Source organism: Tympanuchus pallidicinctus, unplaced genomic scaffold (genome assembly GCF_026119805.1).
Source record: "Tympanuchus pallidicinctus isolate F22 unplaced genomic scaffold, pur_lepc_1.0 scaffold3, whole genome shotgun sequence".
Classification (NCBI taxonomy): domain Eukaryota; kingdom Metazoa; phylum Chordata; class Aves; order Galliformes; family Phasianidae; genus Tympanuchus; species Tympanuchus pallidicinctus.
In genome coordinates, this window is record NW_026294747.1 from 4409904 (window position 1) to 4431083 (window position 21180).

At 39.0% G+C, this 21180-nt stretch overlaps 1 protein-coding gene across 3 annotated transcripts in view; it reads left to right on the forward strand.

Annotated features, from left to right (window-relative positions):
* The window catches only part of LUZP2 (leucine zipper protein 2), a 113967-nt gene extending 94596 nt beyond the window's left edge, over positions 1–19371 (forward strand). For 2 of the 3 annotated variants that reach the window (XM_052694375.1, XM_052694377.1), the window contains 3 exons: positions 8490–8576; positions 18161–18231; positions 18676–19371. In XM_052694375.1, coding sequence (XP_052550335.1) covers positions 8490–8576; positions 18161–18231; positions 18676–18799 — 282 coding nt within the window. In that variant the 3' untranslated portion in view covers positions 18800–19371. Of the gene's footprint in view, positions 1–8489; positions 8577–18160; positions 18239–18675 lie in introns of all 3 variants that reach the window. The other variant, XM_052694376.1, reaches the window with a different exon arrangement.
* Positions 19372–21180: the final 1809 nt, after the last annotated feature.

The following is a 21180-nucleotide window of genomic DNA, read 5'->3' on the forward strand; positions in this document are numbered from 1 at the left end:
GTCAAAATCTGTTCTCTATTGGAGTTCAAAAATGTACTTAAAAAAAGATTTGAAGAATGCTTTTGTTAGATAGTGTAAGGCAGTGAAATGTGGTGGAGTCGTTAGTATAAAAGCCTATAAAATTATTGGAGCGTTATCCGGGTGTTTCATAGCAAGCCTATAGAAGAGACAACATGTCACAGAATGATGGGATACAGAAAATAGATGTATCTTTTACAATGTACACAGCCATCATTGCTCGGATTGCCTCCAATTACTTTGCTTGACATAGAGAAACAAAAAGTAAAAGTTTATAATTGAAACAGAAATGATTAATGACGTGGATGCCAGCAGTCTATTAGAAAGTCCCTCAACAGTAAAATAAGTCAAGGAAGTCTCGATGTGCTGTGTAAGAAATCCACTCGTATTTTTAGGCCAATGGTTTTAGCAGCTCTACTGACTTCTCAGACTGAATTCCACATCACTTGCTGATGATAATGCTGGAATCTTGTGTTGCTTTTTACTGATAAGATACTCTTTTCAATGCTCTTGTTTTATAAATTCTTAAATACTCAGAATTTTTAGCTTGTAGTTGGTACTAGTATAATTTAAGTTTATGAACAACTTAAAACATGAATTTGCATAGCAGGTTTGGATATTCTTTAGCAAAGGAACAGATATGCTTGAATTTGTATGGTATGAAAAAAGCTTCCTTTAAATTCACTTTGCAATTATGTTCTCTTTTGAAGAGTAAACAAACAGTAGGCTAACATAGCACTAGTAGTAAATGAGTAATTACATCAATACTCGATGCTTCAAGTAGCATTTTTCATGAATAAAAGTAACTGGGCACAGGTGTTTTTGTAATTGAGACTAATTTGGAAAACTTTACAGTGGTCAGTGACCCTCACAGTTGAATAGCAGTTTCTTTTTGTGGTGTTATTGTGATGAGATGCTGTTTCAAGTGATGTCGGAATGCCATCTGTCCTCAAATTTCATAGTTGCTTATTGCAGATGTCCTCATATATTTAGCTGCAGGACTCAGTTCTGTTATCTGAAGGGAACTAAAATGCATTTTTTATTAAGAATTTTCCTTCTAAAGGAACTGCACAAGTTGTCAGCACCTAAAAGTATGTGGCACAATTGCCCTACAGTACACAGAATGTGGCTGAGGGTCCTCTATAGTTGAATATGACTACATTTTGGACTAATACAGGCTAGTTCTTTTATCTCTAAAGTTGTTTGGTTTTGTCTTTATTTATTATCTTGCCTGATAAATATATCAGGCAAGATAAATCTGGCAGCCAGAATGATCTTGCAGAGCAAATGTACCCAGAATTAAATTCTACTGGGTTATTACTGGGCTTTATGTAGAATAAATGGAAGTGATAAAAGATTTCTAAGGCAGCAAGAGCTTTCAAAAAGTGTCATGCGGTTGGCTCTGGACTTGAGGCTGCTCTTTGGCTGTGAGTAATGAAAGAGATGCCCACGTTCTGCTCTCAGGTTATTACACATTAATACAAGCTCACAGAATATTGGCAACAATCCTAGACCTTCCAGCCTCTGCAAAGAGGAGAGTAGGAACTTCATTATTTTGTCTGCTGTACTTCTATTTTGAGTATTGGACGTTATACACATTTACACCGGAAACTTGCAAAGTCTTGTATAACTTGAGAACGTAGTATGTGGTTCACAGCAAAGAGGTTATCTGTTTAACATTTCTGTTTTCCTCTTAGCTGAATTATTCACAAACACCTACAAGTAATTTGTTCTTCCTTGTGTTATTAGAGTTAGGAGATATTCTAAGACATAGGGGCTGTTAAACTATAAAAATAAAAACAGCAGGAAATTGTTTTCTTGCCGTCCTTGTGCAAGTGAACATCTATTCTGATAAATGCAGAGCACTTGAAAATATAAATTTGATACCATTGAAGAAAAAAAAACAAAAACAAACATGCTGTGGAGAAATTGCAGTGACTCTAAAGATACCAGCAAGTGTAATAACAGTTTGTTTAATAATAACTGTTAGAAGAGAATGTAGGAAAGCATGCATACAAAAAAGAACAAACTCGTCTCTGCCTCTGACTCTACTGAATCTGTCACATTATTATGGTACTGAGAGATGTGAGCTAGTGGACATGGTGGTGAAAGGTTAATGGTTGGACTCGATGGTCTTAGTGGTCTTTTCCAACCCTCTATGATTATGAAATGATCAGATTAATAATAATTAGTACTTAGACCAATGACATTTAGTCTCAGCCTTGTGTTCTCTCACACTGGAGTGCAGATGCATGGACAGACACACTGTTATATCTCAATGAATGCTTTACACAGCCTGAAATATGGTGGTGATGGGCTGGTGGGTGGACCAGATGATCTTAGTGGTCTTTTCCAATCTTAATAGTTCTGTTATATAATCTTGATTATATATACAATATAAAAATGACTGCTCACATTTGTGGTGTATTGTACATCACTTAGATTTTTGTGGGATAACATTACTGATATAAATTTTAATCCAGATGGTCAGTGCTTTGGACTAGAATCCAAAATTTTGCTATATATATGCGGTTGTCTTTGTGCTTAATTTTCCTGAATAGCCAAACAGCTGTTTCCAGTAGTTTCAGTGGTTTTCTTACAAGCATATGTATAATTGCTGTATGACAAGGAGATGGTGATGTTTTGTCTTCAGCTTGATGTATGTTATTTTTTGCGGATTTCACAAATTCAGTCTGAGGAATAGTATTTCTAACTTCTGTGTTCAGTTACATTAGATAATTTTAGCTTTTTTCACTGTTAAATCTCACTGGAAATGGCTTATTTTTTAATTTGTCCCCTGAAAACAAGTGACTTGGATATCCTTTATCATGAGTCCTTGTTTGCAGTTAACTGTGGGTAAATGCATCTTTTTGACTATCTTATAAACTGAGGCACAGTGAATCATTACAGATAACTGCTTATTGATCCAGAGAAAATTGATTGCATCCATTTTCATGAGCCTTTTTGCTGTTGTTCCCCCCCTCCTGCCTCCCCCCACAATGGTATGAATATAAATAAGAAAACGCATTTGTTACGAGTGAGGCAACTGAAGGTTCTACTAGAAAACATTTGGTTAAATTACGTGAAATATGCAATGCTCTCAAAACGAGCTGTAGTAGAAAAAGAGCTGCAGAATTCAGAGCACAGTAACACAATGGATAGATGTGGCATCTTTCTGTTAGCGCATAGCTTTGCATTTCAGAAATTGCTTTAAATAGGCATCTGCTGCCAAATTAGACGCCCTAGAATAGCTCTGCAGCTATTTTTGAGGAAGCATGCTGCTCTCCCATTGCAGGTATTTGAGCAGCAACTTAAACACTAGTCTGCTGTGCATAGGTAAAGGACTTCCACACCATTCTGAAAATACAAGTATGTATTTTGTATATTAGCAGAGGAAGATAAATTATCATGATTTTATCTTTTGAGGGTCTTTCTTGTCTGTATTATAACCACTTCTGAGAGTTTGCTGCACATGGTGCCCAGCTCCCCTGGGTGTTTTACTGTGTTTCTGAGAGCAGACCATCATCTTCCATCTCCCCAGAGTTCTAGGAGCACTGTACTGGCTCTGCCATAGAAAGGTTGCTCAATTTAGAGATTAATTACCCTACTTTGAGGTAGTTAGTAAATACGTATTTCTTCTCTTAAGGAGACTCACTTTGATTGGGAAAATTAATTAAGATGTAGTAGGAAATACTACAAATGATACTTGCAATCTCCACAACATCCTCCCTGGCTCTTAACAATAAATGAAGTCGTCTTTTTTTTCCTTTCTGCTAGAGTAGTTACTTTCCATGAGAGGAAGAATCTAGTGGCAGAGTCTCATAAAGAAAAATGTAAAAATTGTAATGCCTGTATTATGACCAGCATACTATAATATTGAGATAGGCAGGTGCATGCATGAGGGAAAATTACACACTTATAGTAATGTTTTGAAAAGGATGATTCATGGAATTAGATATTTGGTATCATAGACGTGATGATATTTGAAAGAATGTGTCCTCTTCTTCCAATGCATGTTCAGCCATATGAGCTTATCATGAACACTTGTCTCAGAGAAATTCCATTACGAACAACACAAATGCATGTGAAATGGGAAGAAAGAAAAATGTAATCTTTCAGTATCCATGTTAAAGATGTGCCAACAGCTCTCAGTTTTAATGGTAGTGAATTTTTCGTAGATTCTTTGTAAAAGTTTTTCTTCTTGTTGCTCAGTGTTCAGTGTTGGCATAACGAATACCAGAAAGAAAATATTTTCCACCTCAGAGGTGTTTGAGTATAATGCAAATTAAAAATAAAAATAAAGGGAATTTTGTTTGCTTAAGAAGTAGTACAGAGAAATTTAAACTTCTGTAGGATTTGCAGTCCTTTGAGATGAATGGCCCTGCATAAATGTAACTGTAGCTGTGGATTAAATAGAAATAAGAAGTGAGCTATGTCTTTTCTTCCTTCTGGTGAATAATACTGCCTGCCTTACAGAGTAAAGTTAGTTACCTCTCCCGAATATACACATATGCACAAACATGCACATACAAATATATATATATAATGTTTGTGTATGGTGACCATCATAGAAATACTAAGAGTGGTATTATTAGAATTGGACTTCTCATGTATTTATTCTATTATGAATAAGTGTGAAGTTGGGATATGAGAAAGTGTGATACAGTGGTTTGCTTTGTACTCTCCACAGGCAGTCATGCATATTTATCTGTGATTCCTGTTGCTGAAAAGTTTAACATATTGCTCCCCTTAGAGCATCTCAAATTCATAGGACTAGGAGAGCAGGTAAAAAGTCTATTGTACAGCGTAAAAAAGATAACAATAATAACTGTACTTCTGCAATTACATATGATACAGCCAAAATGGGGGAAGGGAAAGATGACAGGATCAACTCATTTTTCTTGAGCAAAGGATGTGAGGTATCATGTGGCTGCTGGCCTGTGTGTGCAAGTGATGTGCCGACAAAGTCTGTGGTTTCCAGGAGCAGTCAAATAGAACTGATGCTGGGAAGGAGATATTTCTGGCTCTTGCACTATGTACCTTGCCCAGAAATCTCTGACATCTTCATCTGCTACGTTCAGAACTGCTCTACTTTTTCACAGTGCTACAAATCCTTGAGCTAGTTTGGATTTCCTGGGCGTGACAATAAATCACTCATATCCCATAAGAATAAGAAGTCTCCCAGAAGAGACAAACTCTTGAGTTTGCTGCAAAGCAAGAACAGCTCAGGTGCTGATTATTTCCTATTGGTGGTCCCTTTGAGGAGCCCTGGTTAGCAGCCCTTCTTGAAGCAGCTGAATGTCAGCACCCCCAGCCTGGGGGCATTACTCCATGCACCAGCCTGATGTCACCAAAACAGCCAGGTGGGGCAGGCTAGCAAGTCTTTTCTGTGCATGATTTTGAGTTGGGCCAGTAAAAACTGTTTCTGGGTAAAATCCAGTGATTTCTTGACTTAAAGTCCAGGCTATGGATATGCTTATCATCATGATTGTGAGAGGTAGATTGTGTTTTTGCAGTGGAAACTTCCAGTATTTCTGTATGTAGAGTAGGATAAGTTGTTTTCCACCAAGAAACCTGCTGAACAGAGTAAAATTGAGACTGGGGTGTTTCGACCTAGGTAGAAATGGCACAGGTAAGGTAATTATATAGAGTAGGGAAGAGTCTGATACGGGACGAAATGGGTGTGCTAATTCTGAAAATATTTTTATTGCCATAAAAAGTGCAGAACCAACCCAAAGACAATGGGTTGGTAGCAGACATTGTATGGAAATATAAGGTAGCAACAGTGTTGGAAGACTGTGAGCCTGAGACACCAATGAGAGCCAGGAGAGGCTTCGTACCCAGGGTATATAATGGGATGGATTTCAATGACTAGTTGTGCAGTTTCTCCCTTGCCAGTAAGGAGTGTGCACCCATTATTGCAATAGTAAATAAATTGCTCTTCGCAGAGATCTTTGACTGATTAGAAATTTTTATCTTGAGCGTGTTTCTCACATGGTGATGTCTGTCAATGGAGAAAAATTATCTTGATTCTCACACATGCAAATTATTCATGTATTGTATGTCTACTGAGCAGGAAACTGTTTTGTTTGCTTACATTCAAGATGCCTTACAATCCCTTCATTAGGTCTACAAGACTATTCTTAACTGGAGAACTTTAACATGGAAATTGAATATCACTGGAAACCCTTAGTGTAGAAAAGAGCAAACTGATGGTCTCAGTGAAAGGAAATAAATTTGCTGGTTTGTGTGGGCAAATCATCTGGCAAGTAAGACCTGTCAGTGGAACTGTGGGAAAACATATCACCAAATAATGACTGGAGAGTGGCGCAGTGATGCTGAAAAACCATGTGGGAAGATGGATTGGATAACATTGTCACAGCACGCCAGTAGGAGCTAGATGAATTTTGAGGTTCCATCCAACTCAAGCCATTCTACGATTGCAGCAGGAAAAAATTCAACTATGTATCAAAGTCAAAAGATTATGAAAGATGGAATGTTGTTGATCTAACTTTTTGATCTCTGTCAGTTCTTCCAGTACAGACTTTGAAAGAGAACTGAATGAACTAATGAGTTTGGATTGCTTTTTCAGTTCTGAGTATTCTGAAATTTTGGCCACAATCAAAGCATAATCCAGTGGGTTCCATCAGCAAGAATATGTGCTAAATGTATTGTAAAAATTCTATTTATTTCAAGTATCTGAAATTCAAAGTTTTTAGTCAGGCTTGTAAGGAAGATTCTGCAATTTAAAAACTACTTAAAAAACAATTTAAAAAGGGGGTTAATGATCCTTAAAAAAAACATTCAGTGTGAAATCCTGGGTTGAAAATCTTTGAGGGAGGGTCCAGAAAGCTTTAGGCAAACTGGGAAGGAGTTGAGAAACTTTCCAAAGCAGTTTATTCCAGAGTGCTTGGTAGCAGTTCCATGAGCTTATCTGTCAATCTAGTAAATAGGCTTCATTCAGGCAAAGAATGGCATCTCCCTTTCTTGTTAGGAGAAAGTACTTTTGATAACAAAGCATCTTGTTTGCAGAATCGACTTCAAAGCCTCCCATATCATCAGCAAACAGACTTCAGAAAGGTAGATTATTATTTTTTTAATACTGACTTTCTTCTCTCATTTCATGTAAAAAGCCAACTTTAGTTTCAAAATGTTATAGATTAAAGGTACACGGATAAAACACAAGAATGCCCCTGTGCCATTCTGTCTGCAGTGAACTCAAATCTCAGGAAACCAGCCTACGCCTGGCAAGACGTCCTCCCATCCTCCACCCTTGTCTGAAAGACAAGACTTTCTGTGACCTGTGCAAGAAGCTTTGTAGCATTTCAGTCTAGAGCATTAGATATTATGCTTTGAGTAACAATATGAAAAGCAATTGCAGCTGATGGTTGTGTAATAGCTGGAGTGATGTGATGCCTACAAAGTAGAAATCAGACCAAATGAAGCAGAGCTGTTGCAGTTCCCTGGTTTGGTGTCTTGAGCACTGCTGGCAGCTACAGAATCTCATCCTACTGGTTAAGGCAATTGCATGAAAATTGAAACGCTTTGAAAAACATTATATTTTTTTTGTGAGAGGGGAAAAAAAGAGGGTGCTTCTAGGATAAAGCATGACATCTCAGACATTTTGAGTATTAAAGAGGATGAGAGTGGGAAATTTTCTTGTATTCATTTTCCTAGAAAGAGTATTTGAAAACAAGACACTGGAGAAATGCTTCCTTGGTGGCAGACTCTTCTGCATATCTCAGACTTACCCTGGTTTTGAAGAAATGAGTACAACATGCTGAGAAATCTGGGAGTCAGGGTATATAACGAGAGACCTTTATTTTGCTATTAATAAGAGCTCAAGCTGACTGCTTTTCCTGGCCTCCTATGTAGATTTACTGCTGCAGGTAGTCAGGAAATCACACTGATGAATCTTCTACAGGTATTGTGAATCATTCCATGTACAGTGGTTGGCACACAGGTGTATACCTGTGTCATTCAACAGGAAGAAATTTAAGTTTGTAGACCTGTATTACCGTGATTGCAATCCAAACAGGCCAATCACTCAGTAAGGATAAAAGACCAATTGTGAAATGATATTCATTATTTCAGAGAACACTTTATTTACACTTCTCATCCCTCTCCCCAAAATGTTGGTGCTAGAGAAAATGTAGTTTAACTTGCATTGCATTATGAAGTTTTGATCTTGGTTAGTAACATACAAGACAATATACAACCAAATCACTTTTGTGTGGTTTGTTTCAGATTGAAAGTCTTGATTATTTATGCAGAAGAAACCTTTTCTAGGGGAATGATTTAATGAAAACATGTATTAAAACATTCCTTTTTATAAAGCATACTGAAAATACAGTGTGAGGTAGTTTACAGTTTGTAATACCTGATCGTTGCTGTTCTCCTGATTTTGTAGTTTGACTTTTAAGAAGTTTTATCTATAGGTTTAATTTTTTTTCTTTTTCTTTTATGTCCAGCAAAATACCTCAGCAGAGAAAGAAAGTCTTCACATGACCTCAAGAAAGGAAGAAAATCAGAGCATCCAGGAGTGCGATTCTCAAGATGTAAGCTGAGCACACCTAGAAATCAGGTTTTAATCTAGATTGTATGAAAACATTAAAACCTTAGGTAACTATGTGATTTACTTTTCCTAAACAAGCTGATGCATATATTTTATAAACCATTTTCTACCTTAAAGTGCTGAGGAGAAAATGCACCTCACAGTCAATACTTGCAGGTATATTCCCAGGTTCTATTACTCTGTAGGATTCGTAGAGTTACTGTGGGAAGAAAAGCAGTGGGAAAAGATAAGTTGTGAACTGCTTCAAGAATGGGTTTGTTCATGCAGCAGCATGGTTAATGAACTGCTGCAACAGAGCAAGATGCAGAACATTGTTTACGCAGTGATTCCACTAGTGATCTAACACCACAAGTCACAGAAGCTTCATTTAGTACAAACAAAGCTTTCAGGAAGATGGCTAGTTAGCTGGTTAGCTTGAGAAATAAGAGGTGACAGTGTGATACTGGAAGTGGACAATCCTAACCACTGCCAGTCTGGGCAAGCTACAAGATTTCTTCTTCTTCTAACACGTCTACCAGCGAGTTCTGCTTTTACTGAGTCACATTTCCCATCCAGGCAACATGCTGGGACCTGGAGACAAGGACAAATTCTTACACACAAAGAAGTATTTTTTCTGTTTTCTCATTTAAAATACTTCTTGTGCATATCATTTAAAACCATTTACTCAGTTGTGCTAAAAGCTAACAATTCTTAAAGTGTTTCTTTCTTCTCTTATCATCTCAGGTTTCTTGTTCTTTGTTCTTGTACGATTTCTCTGATAAATAAAAGTGACATTGCTTTTATTTACTGCTTTAATTTCCTGCAGTAAACAAACACTGCATGCTCATTAATCATTCAGTAGCAAAGGACACTGAGTATTGGACCAAAACTTATCCATGTTTCTAAGCAACCACAGAATTTGCCTTCATTTCTGTCTTCCAATTTCAATTGCAGAACTTTAATTCCATGTTCTCCCATTGCTTTTCCAAGGAGGTACAGAGAGAGAAAAAAAGAAATCATTATGATAACAGAATTTCAATGGTAGAAATCATGGTAAAATTCTTGAGGTGATTTCACTAATGCTGCTTCTTGAATGAGAGCTATGCAGGTCACAAGGCGTTAGATCAGTTTAATTTAGCCATCCTCTAAGTGCATTGTGCGTTAAAATAGGAGAAGAGTATGAAAAGCAACAGAAGTGTCTTATGAACACATATGTGCACACTTTACAAGCTTAGAATCATGGAATCAGCGAGATTGGAAAAGAACTCTAAGATAAACTAGCCTGACCGCCCACCTACCTGCAACACTGCCCACTGACTGTGTTGCTCAGAGCCACATCTCCATGATTCTGGAGCACTTCCAGGGACAGTGACTCCTCCAATAAAATGTAGACCTCACTTGCCTAATAACATCTTCTTCGCAGCAGAATGGCATTTTAATAGTTTATCTGGTTAATTGTCAGAGCTCAGTCAAGTTGGAGAGCTCTCTCATTTTCTTGTGGCATCAGAATGGATCTGCTTTATTGTGTTCACATACATCTTATATACCATCCACTTACAAGCAGTAAGGTTTCTGTAGCAGATAATTGGTCCTAACTTCTCCCAGACAACGGTGATAAAGGATGAAAGGTTTCTCAATTGTGACAAGATTAACAGCGCGTACAAAAGAGCCTCCTGTTTATTATTTGACTCCCTTTGCTTAATTCCAGTCTCCTAAGGCTTCACAGGGGTAAGATCTATCAAGGAGTCTGTAAAGCTCTGTGGTGACTCGCTCAGTTACATCTTCCCCCACAGTTAATGATGTGGTTAATGTCCAAGTTAAAAAATTGGAAGAGTTGTATTATACTGAGAAAAAAAATATATAAGAAATCAAAATATCCGTATTCAGTGTAGGGAAAAAATCACACGTCAGAGAAGTGTGTCATGCATATAGGAGAGAACTAAAATCTTGACCTGATGAATTTCAGCCTGAAGTGCAAGTTGTAATGATAGGTTATATGAACATCTAGAATGTTGCACGTTTGCCACTAATGAGCCTGCTGCATATACGGTAAATTAAAAAGCAGATGATTGACAAGGTGTGGATTAATAACAATTCAGACATCAAATTAATTGCAGTATTAGATATTATTTGCATTGTATGAGAAAACACAGTGTGGTTTTTTCTGCTTTAAATGTGTATTAATTTTTTTCAATCTAACATGAAAAGTTTTAGCTAATTTTAGCTAAGTTTGTCTTTTAAGCATTTCAGATTGTTTGAACCAATAATGCAAAATATTTGGAAGTAGGTAATGATTTACCCTTCTAGCAGAGGTGGGTGTATTTTCTTGGTTTCCTCTCCACTTGTGATAAGTGGTATGATTCCTTGAGTAACAAAAGTAACTCTTACTCTCTGCGTAGGTACAGTGAGATACCCTTGTAGTTACACAGTTCAGCAGTTTGCAGATGAAATTGCATATTTTGATAGCCAAGGGACACGTTGCATTTTAATTGGCTTTTTGAAAACTCTTTTTAAATGAAGCTGCACACTTGGCTGATCCACCTTTATAATTTATACATGCAGCTGCAAACCTCCCCTGCTCTGCTGTATAGTTCTCAAGCTGAACTAAATCCCATAACTCCTGAAATTCTACATGTTTTACTGAGCAATCTGCAGATTTTATTACCAGAATTTCATATAAACATAGCTAATAAAATTGCAAACTAAACTAATCAGAATGGAACCATATTTCCAGGCATGTGCCCCACCTCAATTATCATGCCTTGTTAAATTTCTCTCTTCACTGTTGCAGATGGCTTTTTTCCTGTTGCATACACAAAATGTGTTGCTTAAGGCAACATTAAGAATGCATTTGTAGCTATGGCTGTTCAGAGTTCTCATTGCTGTGTATTAGAGCTGTTGAAATTAAGTGCTCAGACATTAGATACTTCCTAATGTCTTTCAATAAAAATGCAGTATGTATAATGTAATGAGGAAAATATTTCTCTTAAAAATAAGTCCATAAATAATTTGGCAGACATCCTTGACAAATCAATGGCGGCAACTAAATGGCAAGGCAAAGAATCCTTTCACACATAAAACATAGAGATTGCTGTGTACGAGTAATTTATGCGTGAGTGAAATTCTGATGTGTGTCGCTAATGGTGACTGCTTTTTATTAAAATAAGGTAATATTAAGGAAGGGAGAAAACAGAAAACAGCTCTCAGTATGGTTCAGAGGTATGCACTGATGCTTTGCAGTATCAAGAAGGGAGCTACGAGAAAGAATGGGATGAACTCTATAGCAGTGATAAGACAAGGGGAACTGGTTTCAAATTAGACAGTGGGAGATTTAGGCTGGAAGTTTTTTACAGTAAGGGTGGTGAAGTACTGACACAGGCTGCCCAGAGAGTGGTGGAAACTGTCCTGGAAGACATTCAGGGTCAGGCTGAAGGGTGCTCTGAGCACCTGCTAGAGCTGTAGTTCACAGAATCAGAATCACAGAATCACAGAATTGTAGGGGTTGGAAGGGACCTCCAGAGATCATCGAGTCCAACCCCCCTGCCAAAGCAGGTTCCCTACAGCAGGTCGCACAGGTCGGCATCCAGGCAGGTCTTGAACATCTCCAGAGAAGGAGACTCCACCACCTCCCTGGGCAGCCTGTTCCAGTGCTCCGTCACCTCACTGTAAAGAAGTTCCTTCGCACATTGGTGCAGAACTTCGTATGCTGCAGTTTCCAGCCGTTTCCCCTTGTCCTGTCTCCACTCACCACTGAAAACAGTCCGGCCTCGCCATTCCGCCCCCCACACCTTAGATATTTATAGACCTGGATCAGGTCCCCTCTCAGTCTTCTTTTCTCAAGGCTGAACAGACCCAGATCACTCAGCCTTTCCTCATAGGAGAGATGCTCCAGGCCCTTCACCATCTTTGTGGCCCTCCGCTGGACTCTTTCCAAGAGATCCCTGTCTTTTTTGTACTGGGGAGCCCAGAACTGGACGCAGTGCTCCAGATGAGGCCTCAGCAGGGCAGAGTAGAGGGGGAGGATCACCTCCCTCGACCTGCTGGCCATGCTCTTTTTAATGCACCCCAGGATGCCATTGGCCCTCTTGGCCACAAGGGCACACTGCTGGCTCATGGCCAACCTGTCATCCACCAGGACACCCAGGTTCCTCTCTGCAGAGCTCCCCTCCAGCAGCTCATCCCCCAACCTGTACTGGTGCATGGAATTATTCCTCCCCAGATGCAAGACTCTACACTTGCTTCTGTTAAACCTCATCTGGTTTTTTTCTGCCCAGCTCTCCAGCCTATCCAGGTCTCGCTGAATGGCAGCACAGCCTTCAGGCGTGTCAGCCAATCCTCCCAACTTTGTATCATCAGCAAACTTGCTGAGGGTGGCAACTATCCCCTCATCAAGGTCATTGATGAAGATGTTGAACAAGACCGGACCCAGCACAGACCCCTGAGGAACACTGCTGGTTACAGGCCTCTGGACTCTGCACCACCAACGACGACTCTCTGTGCTCTGCCAGTCAGCCAGTTTTCAACCCACCTCACTGTCCACTCATCTATCCCATACTTCCTTAGCTTTGTTATAAGGATGTTATGGGGGACAGTATCAAATGCCTTGCTGAAATCAAGGTAAACTACATCCACTGCTCTGCCCCCATCCACCCAGCCAGAGACAACATCATAGAAGGCTACCAGGTTGGTCAAGCACAACCTCCCCCTGGTGAACTCGTGCTGACTACTCCTGATAGCCTCCTTTTCTTCCAGTTGTCTGGAGATGACATCCAGCACCAGCTGTTCCATCACCTTTCCAGGGACAGAGGTGAGGCTGACTGGCCTATAATTGCCTGGGTCTTCCTTCTTGCCTTTTTTGAAGACCGGGGTGACGTTGGCTATCCTCCAGTCTTCAGGCACCTCCCCCGTCCTCCAAAACCTCTCAAAGATGACAGAAAGCGGTCCAGCAATCACCTCTGCCAACTCCCTCAGCTCCCATGGATGCATCCCATCGGGTCCCATGGATTTATGAACATTGGTGTTGCCTAGGCGCTCTCGGACCACCTCTTCCCTGACTGAGGGGAGGTCTTCCCCAGATCCTCTCACTGACCTCCAGGGTCTCGGATTCCCGAGGGGGAGCTTTTTCACTGAAGACAGAAGCAAAGAAGGCATTCAGTATCTCCACCTTCTCAGCATCCCCCGTTACCAGAACACCTCCGTCACTTAGCAGGGGAGCCACATTCTCCCTAGTCTTCCTTTTACTGTTAACGTACTTAAAAAAGCCTTTTTTATTATCCTTTATCCCCTTTGCCAGATTTAATTCCAGGCGGGCTTTAGCCTTCCTTGTCGCATCCCTGCAGACCCTGACAACATTCCTGTATTCCTCCCAAGTTCTCAGACCCTTTTTCCACATTTCATGGGCCTTCTTCTTTCCTTTGAGTTTGTGCACGAGCTCCTTGCTCATCCACACAGGTCTCCTGCCACCCTTTCCCGATTTCTTCCTCACAGGGACGCACCGATCCTGAGCTTGGAAGAAGAGCTGCTTAAATGCTGACCAGCTCTCACAGGCCCCCTTACCTTCTAACACTCTAGCCCACGGGATAGCTCCAAGTAGGTTCAGGAAGAGATCAAAGTTGGCTTGCCTAAAGTCCAGGATAGCAATCCTAATTTTGCTTTACTTCTTCCACTCAGGATCTTGAACTCCACCATCTCGTGGTCACTACAACCCAAGCTGCCCCTGACCTTTACTTCCCTGACAAGCCCTTCTCTATTAGTGAGAATAAGGTCCAGCAGTACCCCTCTCCTCGTCGATTCCTCCACCACCTGCATCAGGAAGTTGTCTTCAACACATTGCAGGAACCGCCTGGACCGCGCATGCCTGGCCACATTGCTTCTCCAGCAAATATCTGGATAATTGAAGTCCCCCATAAGCACCTTCCAATTGTTTGTGTGAGGCCTCATCAACCTCCTCCTCCTGATCAGGGGGCCTGTAGCACACTGCCACAACAGTGTCAGCCATACCAGCCCGCCCCTTGATTCTCACCCACAAGCTCTCCACTGCTACACCGCTCTCCCCCAGGTGGAGTTCAATACATTCTAGCTGCTCTCTCACATAAAGAGCAACTCCTCCACCCCGCCTCACCAGCCGATCTTTCCTAAAAAGCACACAGCCCTCCATGACAACATTCCAGTCATGCGAGCTGTCCCACCACGTCTCTGTGATCGCAATGAGATTGTAGCTGTGCGACCACATGCAGATCTCCAACTCTTCCTGTTTATTTCCCATACTGCGTGCATTAGTGTACAGACACTTCAGGGAAGCAGCATTCCCCTGCCACACTCCATCCCTTCGAACTCCACCCTCGTCACCCATCAAGTTCTCTTTTGAACCTCAAACTACCTGAACCTCAGCAGCCCTCATTTTGTCCCCTTCCCCCTTCTTACCTAGTTTAAAGACCTTTCAATGTTGTCCCTGTTTATTACAGGGGAGTTGGGCCAAATGACCTTTAAAGGTCCCTTACAATTCTATGGATTCTATGATCTGTCTGCCTCACTTCACTGCCATTTCAGAGATTAGTCATAGTTTATTTAATAACTTGTATATATATATTATTTAATAGCTTGTATAAATACAGGCTTTGATTATAAACAGTGAAAGCTTTTCTTTCTGAATCTAGAAAGAAAGAGTTGCTTCTCTGGGCACATGCTAATGAAACTAGGATGAAAGGTGCTTGATTTGAGAAGTCTTCAAGTAAATAAATATAGCAGAATTCTTCCTCTTCTCTAATGAACCTGTAAATGTGATGATCATTCTTAAAGATTTAATAATTTAGCTGGCTGAGGAAAACAAGAAAATGGCTTGAAAGCTCCTCCCAGCTGCGCAGTGTGCTGAAGTCGATGCTAAGCGTGGCAAAATCCCAGTACCTTCCAGGAGCGATTCATAAAATCTCACTATCATGAGACAGGAAAACACACTGGTGACAATTCAGCCCTTTATTTTATAAAAGCAATTATCTTTGCTTTGTGCTAGTTTCCACTACATCAATCTGTTGTTCTCTACTGTTATAATTAGCAACCTTACAAAGGAGCAAGTGGGATAGGAAGAGACATGGAGAAAAGCCAGCAAACAAAAAAATCATCCTGTTTCTTGGTATAGAGAGACCTAGTAAAATGTATATGTATATATGAGAATATGCTTGTTTATTTGCTTTAATCTGTATATCAGCCATAAGCATCTGCACTATGGAATGTCTGTAGGAGTCTATGTGATTGTATGCACATAGACAAATATGTGCCTGTGCATGGACATACAGACATGTATGTGTGGGGATGTATATGCACAAGACTTAAGCTGGGCTGGTTCTAGCCTGGGTTATGCTTATGGTGGGAGATGCTGTTATACTTGTCCAACTTTAGGAACTGTTGTGACTTAAAACAGAGCTCAAAGTGACCAGTTACAGTCCTGGCTATGGTACTTCTGTTGACTGATGCCATGATGAAGGTCATCACTGGCACTCAATATCTAATCTATTTGTTAATGATACACACGTTTTCACAGTAACAAGAGAAAAAATAATTCTTTATGACTTAACAACGTAATAAAGATGTAGGAGTTGCTTTGCTTAGAAGAGTGTACCAGATGGTGTATTTCTAAATGGGAAAACACCTGGGAGAGGAAAAATTTGGAATGCTACAAACACGAACCTTCACTATTTTTTTTCCTACCAACAAGGCCTTTCTTACCTGGCCTATGGAAAGAGTGTTTGTAAATGATACCATATGTCATTCCTAAAACTTGTATTGAAAGCCTGGAACAGGCTGTCCAGAGAGGTTTTGAAATCTCCTTCTATGGAGATATTCAAGACCCATCTGGATGTCTACCTGTGTGACTTACTGTAGGGTACCTTCTTTAGCAGGGGTGCTGGACTCAAGGATCTCCTGAGGTCCTTTCCAATCCCAGGGATTCTGTGATTAATGTGTGATGGAAATAACATCTTCCTTACACAGCTTGACACGCTGTTCCTTTTTTGACCTGCAACATCATTTGTCCAGAGACTCCTGGCTTTCAAGGCCCTGAAACCCTCACATTTATCTCAGTGTGACTAAGCTGAAAAGAATATTTTATCTAACTTACTAGGAAATACATTAAAAACAAGTTCTGTCAGACCCACACTTTTTTTTAGATCAACTTGGTCACAGGTGAGGGACTGTCAGAATTCCTCAAGTGCAAAAACATAATGACATTTCCTCCTCCTTGTCAATCTCTGACTTTTAAATTAACTTCAATCTAATGTAATTTGTACTGAAAGGATATTGATAAAATTCCTTGACATTTAATTTCCATGAGAGTGTTGATTTTCAATGTTGTCTGCTGAGAGAGGTAATTTTTAACCTACCATGATTTAAAATGCTGTGGGATTAGTTCAGGCTTTTTTTTTTTTTTTTTTTTTTTTTAGCAAAAATTCTCCAAGAAAAGAGCCTCAAAACATACTACTTAGACATATTCTTTTTCTTTTGGATTGCTTTATTTCTTTTCTTGTATTCTGTCTAGATAGTATTCTATTCTAGAAAAGTATTCTCAATCATAATTTTTGAAAAACAAATATCTAAAAGAAATTGCAGAAATGCCAGTGGAATCTGTAGTGGTTCCTTTTTGTATGTGTCCATTTACATACCAAAGAATTTTGTGCCTTTTTTCACCAATATATCTGATGTGTAAAAATATTATAATGAGACTTAACTGCAAAAATTTTCCAGATTATTGTGTTAAAAAAGAACAATTTCAGGAGAAGATGTATGTTAAAATTTAAAATAAGTAAAATAACTGTTAGTTTGGAAAGAGTCTTTAAGTTTGATATATATACATATATTTAATTTTAACTCCATTTGCATGTATTAATTTCTATTAACACACACACACACACAAAGCAGATCGCTAACATGAGCAATTTCAAGGCAATGACAAAGATTATCTGTACCTATATTTCACATTTTCTTTGCCTATGTTGTCTTGATCATAGTCCTGAAGGACTTTTAATTTAATTTCAGTAGAAATTTCAGTGCTATTAATGACTTAAGACTTACAACACAAGATCTTTTGCGTTTGCAATCTACTCTCTAATTCTTCCAGCATTTTATTTATACTGTTCAGCTCTGTTTTCTATCGTGTTGCAGAGCGCATTTGCAAGGAAAATAACATTTTTTGCTGTAATAAAATGGCAGTGATGAATCTAACCAGCCTTCCCATACCTTGAGAATTTTCTGACTTCTCCATTCAATAAGCTCAGTGATTATTATGCAAGAGCGATCTAGCAAATCAGACAAGAAAATAGCAATAAAGGAGTCAAATTTAATGTTAGCTTTCAGCTGTTCATTACTATTTCCTCACTCACAATAGAAGATTGTAATTGCTACCCTCTTTCACAGATCAATTGTAGGAATAAACTTGACTACTTCTACTGAGAGGAGAATAAGTATTAAATTGCTAAACTTTTACAGCCACATCAGACACAGGGAAATGTTACCAGTGGCTGTTACCAGAGTATTTAAAAAGACCCACATGAGTTAGAAAAAATCCACAGAAGTTACCTGTGATATCTCCGTTGACAGGTTGGCAAGACGTGTTTGGGGAACCGCAATAATTCAGCATCTCAATTGAAGACAGCAGAAACAGAGACAAGCTTTCAGGTATTCAGTTCTCAAGAAATTCTCAGACTTTTTTATTAAAAGCTCTTGTAAGGCATGCAGTTACTTGGAAGTATGTTTACATGTTTTATTCCAATGCTTTGGAGAGAGAACTTCTTACTTGTACTCTCCAGTTTGTTCGAAATGACTCCGGGCTATCAACATTGCTCCAAACTGTTCTGTGCTTGAATTGGAGTAGCCTAGTCATCAAATGACTGAATTTAATACTATCATGTCAACAGTTTTGGGAAGGAGAGGGAGGGGGAGATGATCAAAACAGTTACCTATTTGTAAATATGCTGAAGTGTACTCAGCAATCTTGCCAATGGAAAAACCTTAAATGAGTAGTACACCTGTGCTTTTGATAATAATAAGGTAATGATTCAGATTAGCATGATTTTTCCACTGTCAAAGGATATTTGCATTGATGCTGTTTTCACCCTCATCAGATGTTGCGCAACCCTCTGTGGATTAAACCTGAAGAGGAAAAATCACCTGAAAGAAATGAGAAAAAGTCTGAAGATTCTGTTAGTGCAAAAGAAAAGAAACTCTAAGTACTACTAATATGCCTTTGAAAATGTTCATCACTTGCTATCATCTTCATATCCTTTTGAGACCAGAGGCATGAATAGTACCAGTTTTCTAAAGCATGCATTTCCACTGTTTCATGAATGTTTGTAAACTAGGCTAGAATAGACCAATCAGTACCTTTCAGCAATAATCCAAAATGGATGTTTGGAAAAATGCTTTGTAATATAGTCCAGTTTTTCAACTGCTATTCTACCTGACTAGTAATTGCAAACTGTAAATTAGTTTTCTTAAAAAAAAACAACAACAACAACAACAAAAAAGAAAAGAAAAAAAAAAAAACACAAAAAAACATTCTCGAGTATTCTCTCAGCCCGATCTATTTCATGAAACTCTGTGGCAGATTAGGTTTTAAATCAAGAATTAAAGGGTGGTGGATGTTGAAAAAAAAAGACAAATCAGTGTAAACCTAGTTGAAGCGCAGTGTAACTCTTAAGATCAAATGTGATAATGGGACATAATGCTCTGTGTATACTTAACTTTGAGTGATACCATTTCAAATCTGCTTACTTATACAATAAAACACATTTGGTTGCTATTTTTTCTAACTTGTTGTCACTGCTAGTTCTATTTTGATCACTGAGCTGTTGGCAAAAATGTGCAGTTCAAAAACAGAAAGGAAGAGCTGCTTGTTTTAGAATTCAAGCAAACATTTTTGCAAGTGGAACCTCGTTAAGATTACTTAGTCTGGGTACCCATCATTGGATTTCAGTTCCATCCTTTGTAGCTGCACTCACCTCAGCAACATAAATAGATTTTATGGAAAGACATTTGGACCACAGCAGGTGGCATGTTGGATGTGTTGGGTAAGCTGTCTCTGTGAGTCTTAGGGTTCTTCTGATTTCTCATGGGCCACACACTCAAAGAGTTTCAAAGCAGAAAGGAAGGGGGAAGAAGAAAGAGAGCATATTTCCTTGGAGTATGTGCCATTGTCAGTATGTGCCTCATAAGATTGAACTGGAAATTTTCAAAAACTAGTGCCTTAGGAACAATTCATTGCTTTTGTGCTCTCCTTTTGCATGAAGTATTTTAAGCAGCTGTAACTTGTAAGCTCCCACTTCCCTCCTATTACTCACAGCAGTGTATTACAACTGTTACTGGACCGAAAGTAATTTACTTAAATTACTTTTGCTTTTGCTTTTCTTTGCTTCTGAATCAGTTTAAAAATCAAACATACAATTTTTCTTTTCATTTAGTGGTATTGTCTGTTCTGGTTTTACCTCTCAGCAATTTCATCAAGTTACTCTCTGTTCCTTCCTGACATTAAGCTCATTCCACTCCGGCATCTTGCTTGTGCTTCCCTACTCAGGAGTGAATGCTGCAGAATGGTAAGTTTTGTTGTGTGGGCTTATTTGGTTGTTTGTTTGTATTCTGCCAGGAGAAATCTCAAGAATTCTGAAAAGAAAAGAAACGTGTGAACTCAGTGATGTGATAATACTACTCAACAAAGTCAAATATCATAGAAAATAATATCCGTGTCAAGTGTTGAAAGAAGTGAAATCCCAGGTACAAAGACCTCAGAACTGAGCTGTGGGTTTTCACAGTCAATCCGACCACTGTCATCAAATGGTATCAAATTCAGTAGTGTTTTGTTTAAGGCAATCTGGGCCATGTAGCAGAGATTTGATTTAGTTCAGTTACAGCCACAACAAATTGTGTCTGAAGACAATTTCAAAATTTCCAGTGAACAACAGAGTCGTGATCTAATCATAGCTACAGCCAGTTCCTAGTTTCTGTTATATGCCAAAATCAGATATTTTTGTGCAGGAAATAAAAATGTTTGGGGTATGGACTGAAAAGGCCACTGAAACTGTTTCAAGCATCTCTCTAGAAAGGTTATGTATCTTCAAGAGCACATCCTAGAGGAATGAGGTAAGGTGTCCTACGTAGCATTCATTTCTTCTTCCTGAAGAATTCAGCGGTTGTAGCAATATAGCTACTGTTAATATAGCATTACACTGCATTCTGTTTCAAGAGATACCTCATTGTTGATGTCCACAATATGAAAAGAAAAAAAGCCTTACAAATCAGCAATAATCTAGCGTTTCGTACTTGCATGCATGTGTGCTTTCAGTTCTATATGTCCCTTACTCTAAGCAGTGAAGATCAGGTGAGACAGAACTGAATAAAGCAGTGTTGGTAGGGATAATTTATCCATATGCTTAAAGCTTTGGAAATTGACTATGTCCTCTCCAAGCATTGTTTGGCTACATTCACACAGGACGTAGGCTGCTGCTCACTTTTCATGTGATTAGGTTTGACATCTTGGAGATGACGACAGGGAATCCTTGCTTATCTTCGCACCGATGATTTTTAGAACAACCCACATAATGATTCAGGATGAAGAAAAAATAACA